The sequence below is a fragment of the Cupressus sempervirens genome, chromosome 6 (genome assembly GCF_028749045.1).
Source record: "Cupressus sempervirens isolate cs-2001-9-10 chromosome 6, ASM2874904v1, whole genome shotgun sequence".
Lineage (NCBI taxonomy): Eukaryota > Viridiplantae > Streptophyta > Pinopsida > Cupressales > Cupressaceae > Cupressus > Cupressus sempervirens.
Window position 1 is genome coordinate 287,292,116 of NC_143123.1, and position 12,507 is coordinate 287,304,622.

Genomic DNA, 12,507 nt, shown 5'->3' on the forward strand with positions numbered 1-12,507 from the left:
TTGCTGGTAGTGTGTTGGTTGACATCGGTTGACAGCATTTTGGATGTAAGGACCGACCTCCTTATTTTGATCGCTTTTTATTTCAAAAACAAACATTTAAATACTTCTAAGAAATAGAGACAAAAACTATTATTCCCCCATATCAGAGTGCATGTAAATTGATTTCTTCAAAACATTTTTTTATCAAATTAAAAAAACAAGTATTGCTGTTTTATTTAGTTAAATTGCAGCATTTATTTAGTAACATTACTAGCCCAACTCATTAATTTTATATAAATTTATTCAGTGATCGTTGCTACAATTATTTATTTGAAAAGGTCATTTATTTAAATAGTTATGAACAAATTGGTAAGCTAGTAACGCAGAGGTATAAGAGCTGAAGAGACGGGGAACGGGGAAGGCAGAGGAAGAGGAAGAATGATACGAGTGGTGATGATGGGTTGTGGAGGTGTTGGGCGTCAGCTTATTCATAACATCATTAACACCCGAACAACTCTTTATGTCTCAAGGGTAATCCTCGTCTTCATTTTGATTTGCAGAATCCAACAGTCTGTCTGATCTATTCTTAGGGCTTAGCATTGTCGCTCATTCAGTCACATGACTTTCCCTACCTCTACCTTCACACCCTAGCGAGATGCAAAAAACAATTTATAACCATATCGAAATAGGGGCAATTGTGTAAACTAAGGGCTTACTTGATTTTAAACAATTGCTATGTAATGGTAGTACCTGTCTTGAAATATTGTAACAATAAAATCCGTTTATAATGGAAAATTGCAATGTAAATGGAGTTGAAGCAGTGTGCATTACGCTAGCTCTTATTCTATGCATTGGATTTATTGTTCTATTTATGAAAAGCTTAATATTTGCGACCTTTCTTCTCTATATAAGATTGTTTGTGTAAATGTTTTAGAAATAAAATAGAATGTATATGAAATTGTTGGTGGGATGGTGTACATGTACTCCAAGCTAGAGCTGAATTACCATGCACCTTACACATTTGGAAATTTGTGCTGGTCTAGTGATTGTCCAAAGTGTATGCTTATCTAGGCTTTGATGGGTAACACAGCAAATACAAATCCAATGAAACCCAGGTATTTGTACCCTGCTAAATCTCGAGGTATCTGTTCACGAGACGTCCCTGCACTAGGTACTTGGAGTATGCAAGTACCCCCACCTCTGCCATTCTTCAACCATGCCATCCTAGGGAAGGGTAGTTGCAGTTCTATTTGAATTTTGATTTTTGGATGATACTATTAGATATGTACTATGTTACTATGTTGAATTTTCAATGGTTTTGGTTCGTGTTGCAATTTTTCCATGTTCAAGTATTTCAATTTGGTATGCTATAATGAAAAATCATTATATAACTACTATTTCAAGTTCTATATATATAGTATAGAACATCCCCCACCCTCTTGCTCCCTTGACGCTATCCCTCACCGTCCCAAAATTGAGGCCGTTTGTCCCCCCATCTTGGAAACTCGTCTTGGCATAGCAGCCTTCCAATGTACCCCAACACCAATGTTGCATTGTCGTTACTTGGTGATATTGATTTGCTTAATCAATTAGGATCGTTGGGTACAACATCATAGGTCCTGGAAGGAAGAGGGGTGTTCGAATTTGATAATCATAATTTTAAAACTTGATTAAAAACAATTGCAATACAAAATCTTATTATCGATCAATGTTTAATATTGTCAAACTTTCTTGAGGTGAGAAACAACATTGTGACTCCTCATAGAGGTTGTCTTTCCAATACACTTGGAGATCGTCTTAGTCATTGATCCCACTAATTTAATTGTTAAGATACAAGAGCAATCAATGTTATTGATACTCCAAGTTCTTTTTAATGAGTGCAAATCCCTTGTTAAACATATTGGATAATGTACACACAGTTTAAGCTTTACGGAATGCACTCCAAGCTAAGTGGAAGGAAATTAGAAAATACTAAAATATAGATTAGAATTCTAATTTAAAGAACTTGAAAATTTTGTATATTGACAATGACTGTGTGCATAGGTGGAAATAGCTTAGTGATTGGCCTATGTTTGGGAGTAGAAAGCACATTGTAAACTACACATTGAGGTGATGTCACAATGATGTTGTGAAAGGGATTGCATAGGGTCATGCACTTGTGATGTCCTATTTTTTGCCTTAGGTCTTCATGTGGCCCTTTAGCTCATTTCCAGTTTTCCATAGGTTAATGGGTCGGGTTAGAGATTTTTTAGTAAATAATTATGAAGTGGGTCTTTATATTGTTATTTTGTGCATTGTAAAAGATAACTTTATCATTTCTTAGGTTGCCTAGATGGGGCATAATAAAACTTTGTGATATTTTGGAGACTAGTTACAAAAGACAAATAAAATAATTTTTTGGGAGGGAAAAGTGAATATTTTTATTTTAATTTCCTTAGGAACCTATAGAAAGGAAGGGACAATTCATTTGCACTTCTTCCTCACTTTTATCTATCAAGCCATTTTGTCCATTTCTTTGCCCTAGGATGAAACCTTCATTGACAAATGGAGTTGATGACGAAACCCTATTGTCAAGTGGGTTCAACAACAAAAACCCTCCATTCCAAAGGAGTAATTCTATTCAAGGAACACTAATGATGACAAAAATCCTATGGGTAAGTGGATTTGATGACAAAACCCTCCATTCCAAAGGAGTAATTCTATCCTAGGATTACCAATGAGTTGATATTGCAATCATGTTGTTATATTTTCAGCTGGTGTGAAGTTTTCAATTTGCTTATGTGGTATAGAATATTTTAGAAAATTTAAATATATTTTGTGTTTTAGTTGCATGTGTTTGTAGTTCAAATTTTATATGAATATATTGAAGATTTTTTGATTTTTGGAGTTTGCTAAATTAATTTGTACCAGTGCTACAATATTCTATACCACGATATAGTGTTTCATATGGTTGGTACAGTGATTTATACCAATTTGAATTTGATTTTCAACAATTTTGGGGAATTTTTAGTGCCCCACTTTGCTAATGATGGGATGTCAAAACTTGTGAACAACAACGAATTTTTAGATATAAATTTAGTTTAGGGTTGTTTGATTACCTTCAAGCTATCTTTATTTGGCTGTACAATATGGGAAGGTTGGATGAAACTTTTTTATTTATGCATATTTGACTAAGTTGTAATAACATGAAGGTTTTCCACTACTTATTGATTGCATTTGATATTGTAAGTGGATTTGGAAGGTTTACTACCAAATCGATCCTTTGAAATTTACATTGTATAATTTGTCAATTTGGCATTGGTCAAATTTGGTTGTTACCTGCCAGTTTAGCATTGGTTGGACCTATTGTAATCTACCTGTTTAACATTGATTGCATTTTCTTGTTATCTACCAGTTTTGCATTGGATCATATTGACTTGTCATATGCTAATGGTATTGTTCATGTGTGCATATTTAAGCTGGCCTGTAATAACCACCTTAGATTTTCCCAAAAAAAACTAAAAAGCACAAATTAAATTGAAAGTAAGATGCAAGCAAAATTTCTTTTCACTTCTTGTTCACCTAGATCTTGGATGGGCAACGTGAGAGCATACAGAGCTCTAGATTACAATTAATTGAAATGCAGTGCTGTATGGAAAACAACAGGAGGAAAACCAGCCAATACCACTTATTAGCTCCTCTTGTGTAATCATTTGAACATTCAGTTTAATTTCTTGAAGACTTTGTGCTTAAAGGAAAGAGATTGTGTTAGTTAAATAATGCCTGCAATTACTAAGAGTTGAAGACTTTAGTATTTTATTTCAATTTAAGGATAATTAGTAAGAGACTTTGCACCTTGCTACTTATTGTGGTTATTCCTCAAATCAGATTAATCACAAGAGACTTTGGGCCCTTGTTCTTAGTCTACCAAATATAATTATAATTGCTGTCTGAGGAGTTGTTCTCAAGCCAACCACCGAGTCACCAGTATTACCATAGCATTAGATACTTTTTGTTAAGTTTGAAGTTGTCTTTCTTCCCATATCATTCCTAGAAAAAGAGAATTTGATAAAGAGAACCACCCCTTTTGTAAATTCAGTTAAGTCTGTATTGAAGCCACCTGTGATAAGAAGGAAGCCTCCCCTATTGCCGAGAGGAGAGATTTATCTCACTACCCCATTGCCTAAAGTCACAATTTCGTAAGTTGTAGTCTTAGTGACTTACAAATTTTAGCCAACAGGTATGTTTCTTGATTATGCACTCATCAAGGTACAAACTTTTAGATGTACAATCAAGAAAGTTTGACCTCCGATCTACCTGGACTTATGAATTTTTAATCCATATAGTGGTAATCATATAAGATAAACTATAAGCTGTTTGAAAATCTGCATGACTTATTCCTTTCTTTATTGCGCTGGTAAACTATTGTGATAGAGCAATTTTCCTCATCGATAATTTTTGGTTATATGGCAACTTCCCATTCCTGCTAATCAGCATATCATTGCACCTCCACCTAGTGGAATTGCTTGTTTTAAAGTTAACAGATGTAACATTAATAGAGTAAATGTCCTTCTAGACTATATAATAAAGGCAGATTTATCTAGGACAAATTTGACATTACACATGTTTATACTGCCATAATTTACAGGTAGCTTAGAAGATGGCAGTCAAGGATTTCTGAGTTGATGGAAATCTTGAATTTGAATTTCATGAAAGGTTCATACTAAAATATAAGATGATATATAAAATAAACAAAATTAACCATATAACCAATGCTTTATGCTTAAAAGAGAGATAATGAGAATCTTCTGATAATTGATAACTGAAAATATTAAACGAGTAATCACATGTTAATCACGTAAGCCTATATAGAATGTAAAAAATGGTAAATAGCCGATAATCATTTTCAATTCAAGAATTACATGAATAATGTTTTTTTGTCTACATTGAGAGTATTGAAATAAGTGACTCATAAGAACCAGCAACAGTGGGACTTAGCAGCAGAATACTTGTGTTTTTCCTGTATTCTTTACCATGTTTCTAATTCTCTTATGTTTGTTTTTTAAGTTTTGACTGTGACTATATTTTCTGGCCCAGCTTTTTTGTTAAACCAATTTTTAGCTACAACAGTTGGATACCCATACTAACAGAAACCAAGAAGCATGCAGGTTGTACCTGAGCTAGCCCCAGCACAATAGGAGAACCATGCTAGTGGCTATGGAGCCTTTAGTCCTAACAACGTCCGATGTTTTAAGAGAAGCTAAGAGTTCTAGCCCTGATTGACAAATAGTTGGGCTTATGGTAAGATTTATAATAAAGAATCTTTGGATGGTTTTTTCAAAGAATATGTCTAGCTATACAAAGAAAGGAAAAGGTGGTGGCTCTTAGTAGTCAGGTCCTTCCTACAGAGTGGGCTACCGCTGTCTGTATTTCAAAATGGTCACCTTCCAGAAACAATGAGATCATGCCTTATATTGGGACAATAGTGATTCTCACATCTCCTATGCATTATGTAAACCTAATGCATATGAAATAACTTTAGAGATAAGAAGTTATGGTCTCCAATTCCATCGAACCACTAAAACAAATGACTTGACAATGGTGCAAATGTTGGCTTATGCCAAAGATGTTTCTCCTTCCAAGGTTAATCTTTCAGCCTTCATGTCATGGATGCTTTTCTTGTGGATGTGAAAGATTGATTAGATCCTGAAGACACTCTATCAAAGAGCAGGTTTTTCTTACTTTCAATTGAAAAAGATAATCAAACATGTAAAGAGGAAGTCTACTGGATACAACATCATTCTTATTGCAACAGGAAGAATCATTGGAGGAATAGGAATGATTGTAGAGGCAGTCATATGCTTGACTCTTAAGCAAGGAGGAAGTGAATTGTTGATTTTCACGGATTGCTGCAAATGTACTAAGCATTGCCGGATATATTGGTATGTATTTTCCAAGTGAGAACGATCTCTTGTTTATATTGAAATAAGCCATGAAGAGACCCGTCTCTTTATGGGATATGTCTTTTCACTAATTAGATACTTTATATAATAACAAATTTAATCATAGTTATATATATATCGTTATTATATTAATTTCTCTCATATAACAATAAACTTATATCTCAAATATAACAAACACACATATATAAATTATATCTCATTTATAATTCTACATAGGTTTATCCAACTAGAGCTACCAAACATCAACACTCCCTCTTATATTATACCATCGGTAATATTAGGAATGACAAATTTTAAGGACATCTTTGATTAGAAGATATCCACCATTTTGATAGCACATTTGATATCATGAGTATTGGCCTTCAATTTATCGACATATAACATTCACCAAATACTTTGAGTAATGTTTTGATATCATGAGGATTGGCCTCTAGAATATCAACATATGATATTCACCAAATACTTTGAGTAATGGCTTGTAGGATATCAACATATGATATTCACTAAGTACTCAAATAAGATTTGATATCACATCTGATATCATGAGTACTGGTCTCCAGAATATCAACACATGATATTCACCAAATAGTCAATAAGGTAATGGCCTATAGAATATCAACACCTAATATATCTATACAAAAACTTATAGATCATCAAGTGAATGACATCCAACACTTAGTTGTTGATTTACAAGATATATTCCATCATGATTTGTGTCAACATTTACATAAAATGTATATCATGACTTAAGTTATTTTAAGATTGCCACCTTCCAATGACATCTGCAAATACAAGTGATAATCATTTGGAAGTCGTCACTTTCTCATGATGTACATAGTGTAATATCCTTGTCATAAAATAGATTATTAATCAAACTATTGTTAATGGGCTGATTGATTTAATATATCTTGGACCCATTTTTGTTTTGTTTTCATAGTTTGTGTTGCCAACGGCTATCTTTGTACAACCTCAGAAAGTTTTTCCTGACAGGTATTTAAGCACGACTTGTAGGTAGTCTTTAGGCATGCATTCTAATTTTTTCTTTTGTACTACGAATTCCTGTTGGAGTTCTCTATTGTTTGCCATTTCGGAAGTGAAAGATCTTCCCTACTTGGCTAGTCCGGTTTCAGTGGGATTCAACACTCACCCTATTCCATCGCTTGTAACACTTCGCTTGGATTTGGCAAATTAAAGCACTATCTTGTGGCAAATATTCATTGAAGGTTCTATATATATATGTTCAATCTCCATTGTTGTTGTCGTTATCTAATGAATTCAAATCTATAAATTTATGGTTGGACGTCTAAGTATTCCCCTCCTCCATTCGTGCCCCATCCACTGGCTTCCTACATTTGTTGGATTTTCAGATTTGCTGCAAATGTACTAAGCACCGCCATTTGATTTTGGTATGTGTGTTCCAAATGGCAGCAACCTCTTATTTATAACGAGAAAATGATAAAAGAGACATGTACGTTCATGGGACATGTCTATTCATTAATTTGATAATTAATGTAATAAATATAACTATAATTATATCTTATATGTAATTATATCTCATATATAATTATATGTAGCCACAGTTTTGTCCGACTGCAGCTACCAAACATCAACACTCCCTCTTAGCTAGGGAGGATGAACAAAAGACAAATATTACATCATTGGTAGTATTACAAAATTTAAGGATATCTCATTAGATACCTCAAAAGTTTTCCACCATATGATATTGCATTCAGCATCACGAGTATTAGCCTCCCAGAATATCAATGATATTCACCAAGTACTCAAAAGGTTTTGATATCACATCTGATATCAAGAGCATTGGCCTCCTAGAATATTGACATTCGATATTCACCAAGTACTCAAATAAGGTGTGATATCACATTTGACATCACGAGTATTGGGCTCCCAGAATATCATAAGATATTCACCAATTACTCAAAATAAGGTGTTATATCACATATGATATCAAGGGTATTGGCCTCCCAGAATATCAAAGATATTCACCAAATACTCCGAGTAATGGTCTCCCAGAATGTTGAGATGCAAGACATTCACCATTTACTCAATTTATTTGATCTCATAATACAAGTTATTGTAAGATCATCACCTTACAACAACTTCTCCAAATACAAGTGACATCATTTGGAAGTCGTCACCTCTTCATGATGTACATAGGGGGTAGGCCCATTAAAATCACATAGTCATAATGTATATTCATGAATCACAGTCCTCTTGACTGCTATAACTTATTAATCACCGGAGAATCCATCACAACGTGGTTTACTCCCTCTGGATCAATATGATCGAGATCACCAAAGGTTGACTGAATCATATCCTCTATCTTGTTCCCTCTCTTTCAAGGTTGCCTAAAATATCAACCTCCCTCTGAGTGTCAATCTCCCTCTTTTTCCTGCAATAACATTCTCACAGGAAAAGATCAAAATACATAACTCTTAATAGTATATATAAGAATACAAATAAAAGATTAATAAATAAAGGTAATTATCAAGATATAATAATAAAAATACTTATCTCTTATTATCTTGAAAGTTTAAGTATTTCTTATATGATTCTCGTCTAACATACCTCCTTCACCTTTGTTGACGTCACTAAGCCACTTATATAAGTTGGTAATGTCGTGGGAACATCTTAATCCATTTGCTAGATGCCGTGGATGTCATCAATATTCAATGCTCACTTTCTCATATAAATTTTAGATGTCTTCTTTTTGGTATAACATTATTCTTCAATGAAACTGCTTTGCCCTTGTTAAAAGCTCATTATATATCGTTGGACAAAGGCTCTGCACTTGTTTCTTTGGTAACTATTCAAGCAACCCTATCTCTATTTATCCATATTTCGCCATGTTGTCGATCTTGTACTTCAAAGTAGTCTTATTTAATTGATCCCAATATCACATTGCTATCTATGTATTTTTCTTGTAACAGGTATTTGGATCAGAAATTTTTATAGTAATTGATGTAGCTCGAATGCTCTTTTCAAGCACGGGAAGCGATACGAAGCATAGTCAAGACTTTCCTTGTTCAAGATTCTCATCTCCTGACACCACTCTTCTCTTCCATGTATCAAACTCCGACTCTTTAGTAAGCCATCGACAAGTGATTCTTAACGGAGTGATAAAGGATGTCTTCACAAGGAAGCATAACTTCCCTCCTTATGAGTCATAGCCTCACAGGTATCAACTTTAGTAGACAAAAGCTCACACTCGCTACCAACATTTAGTTGAATCACCAAATACATCCCTTATTTACGTAGGCTACTTTGAGAAATGATGTGCACAAGTTAATTAAAATGGGCTATGACTGTTGGGTGCTTTGTCACCTTCGTTTGACCTCCTTCATATTCGCTTTCAATAGACTTCCACACATGTTGAATCTCTCCAACTTGTAACTATCACTGTAATTTTTGATGATGTAGGAGATTTGATCCAAAAATGGCTATACGTTTCTTAGATACACAAGTCCTACAGATTATTATCTCAGTTGTTAGTATAACTTAGCAACAACATTTGAGGATTGGTAAAGTCCATGTGCGAATCACAAAGAGTTGTGCATGCAGATCATACAGTGCCAAGTATCACAATCACACAGTACAATGGTCGCAACAACTCATATCAAGGTCAGGAATATATTTCTTATTTTAATTCATTCATGAAATATTTCTACGAACTTTATAGGTCTTGTAGAGAGCATTCACGATTTTGCCATAACAATCAGTTTGACCTCAAACAAAGTTGATTAATAGTTTCTCATTTGCAACAACCTAGCTCTAATACCATATTGGATTTTTAGATCTGCTGCAAATGTACTAAGCACCGCCATTTGATTTTGGTATGTGTGTTCCAAATGGCAATGTCCTCTTATTTATAATGAGAAAATGATAAAAGAGACATGTACCTTCATGGGACATGTCTATTCATTAATTTGATAATTAATGTAATAAATATAACCATAATTATATCTTATATGTAATTATATCTCATATATAATTATATATAGCCATAGTTTTATCCGATTGTAGCTACCAAACATCAACAACATTCTCCAGAACAGACCCATGGATCTTCATTCAGTGCTTCATTCCCTCATCCCACCGTACATCCTCACAGTACAACCGACGGCCTACACATTTGACCGTACGACCCTTCCCTACATCCACCTTACGACCTTCATACTGTATGACATTTGTCTCACCTCCACCGTACGGCCCAACATCACCATACAACCTCACCTACACACTCATCCATTCCGTACGACCTACCTATCACCTCATCACATACCGTACGGTCCCCCAGTTTGACCTATGGTCGCCACACCAACACTTCCAAATACCGTAAGTCTTGTCTAGGTTTCCCTATGCACATTGGGTAGAGTGGATTCAGGCATTCAACCATTGCACACATGAACAAACTTGTTTCTACGATTCAGTTGGACATCAGAACATTACATTGGTATCAGAGCTTCGATCGTACCAACTTTTGGACAGTGAATGAGAGTTTATATTTGAAAGAGAAGAAGAACCCATTCTGTTGATATAATGGCTGTTGAACCGGAACACACAGCTGCCGAACTCGTGGCACTACTGAGAGAAGTTGTGAGGTATCAGGCACAGATCAATGATACTCAACGACTCATGGAAGAGACTCTCAAGAAGTTGGCAGAGAATAAAATATCCGGAGAACAAAATGGTGATAGTGTGGACTCGATGTCGGATAAAGCAAACCCTCGTCCAACACGCTCTCGACCTTCCATGCGTATTTTCCCCCACGGATGGAGACACCACCCGGAGGGAAGCAACCGACCTTTGAAGAAATGCAAGACCAGCTGAGAGAAGACTGGAAGAATGCGAATTTTGAGGAAGATATATCCTACAAAGATTATGCAGATCTGAGAATGAGATATTCGGGAGGCGAAAATAGAGGATATTTTAATGATGATCTCAGGAGGAAGTTGAGTAAAGTAAATTTGTCACCATTTGACGGATCTGGATCCATATCTGTGCAAGCGTGGGTAATGAAGGCAGATACTTACTTCCAGCTTAATCCCATGCTAGAAGAAGTAGTTAAATTTGCGGCCTTACACTTAGAGGGAGTTGTGCATGAATGGTGGCATCATGACACCATCACATTGGGGCACGATCAGGCAAATACCTATGTGGAATTCACTGAGAGATTGATTTGATGGTAAAGATCCAAAACTCAATTTCAAAGATTTGGCACAACTGAGGCAAATTGGATTGGTTGACTAGTACATTGTAGAATTTTAGAAACTCTTTGTTTTGATCATGAACATATTTGAAAGAAGATAGATAATGCTCTTCATGGATGGATTGACAGAACCATTGAAAGGTTGGGTAAAGGGGTTCAAGCCTGCCACCTTGTCGAAGGCCATTAAGAAGGCAAGGAGTATGGAATCACCAACAATGTCATCCTCACAAAGTTACTCACATTCCAAACCGTCGGTGTTTCCGAGGGATAAAGATAACAAACCTCCATCAAGAAAACCGTTGTTGGATGAAGCTACTAGATAGGAGCTTTGAAGGAAGAAACTATGTTTCAACTCCAAAGGACTATGGGAACCTGGGCACAGATGCCTTGGGAAAGGAAAAATCCACTACATTGAGGTTGTGTTTGATGATGAGGACGAACAGGAAGATATACCCTCCGAAGACAACCAACCCTATGAAGACACCAAAATGGTTAGTTTGAACCGTACGGAAAGAATTGCGACATTGGTGCGGCGCGGAGGCACTATCGCCCTAGCCGGTAGACCGAGGTGCACGGTATTTCGTGTACAGGGAATGCTTCAAGGAGAAAGGGTTATGGTGATGCTTGATAGTGGGCCACTCTAAATTTCATAAACTCATCTATGGTGAAACGAAGAAGTTTACCTATGGAGACACATGTAGGATTCTAGGTCAAGGTTGCCAGAGGGACTCTTCTGCCCTGCATACACCTTGTTTCTCAGCTAAGTATCACAATGGTGAATCACACGGTGACCGAGGATTTCTTCATAGTGGACCTTGATGACATGGAGGTTATTTTGGGCATACAGTGGATGGAGACACTTGATGAATACACGCAGAGCTTTAAACAGATGGATTTCACTTTTGTTGTCGATGGAAAGGTTGTTCTCCGCGGAATGACAAATGAGGGTTCGAGGGAAGTTTTTGCACATCAGATGGAGGCAATTTTTTGGCGTGATGACGTTGCTTGGGTTGCACACTATTTTGTCTTGGCAGAACCTATAAAAGGGCAATGAACACCTCCCCAGGATTATGATCTTTAGAATATCTCGAACGATCACGATAAAGTTTTTATAGACATTCCTCCTAGCATACCGTCTCATCAAGGGTTTGAACATACTATCAAGCTGGAAGCAGGAGCCAAGCTGGTCATAACCACACCCCATCGCCATCCCAAGAAATTCAAAGATGAGATCGAAAAGATTATTCAAGAACTGCTAGAGAAAGGATGGATTTGTCCCAGTTCTAGCCCTTTCACGTCATCAGTGGTATTGGTCAAAAAGGAGAACAGGATGATGCGCATGTGTGTGTACTATTGTGC

The 12,507-nt window shown here is 35.9% G+C and overlaps 1 protein-coding gene across 1 annotated transcript in view; it reads left to right on the forward strand.

Annotated features, from left to right (window-relative positions):
* Nucleotides 1-355: 355 nt before the first annotated feature.
* LOC149552339 (Glyceraldehyde-3-phosphate dehydrogenase-like family protein) overlaps nucleotides 356-12,507 on the forward strand; it is a 244,872-nt gene continuing 232,720 nt past the window's right edge. The window contains exon 1 of the mRNA XM_089787872.1: nucleotides 356-510. Coding sequence (XP_089643998.1) covers nucleotides 418-510 — 93 coding nt within the window. The 5' untranslated portion in view covers nucleotides 356-417. The remainder of the gene's footprint in view (nucleotides 511-12,507) is intronic.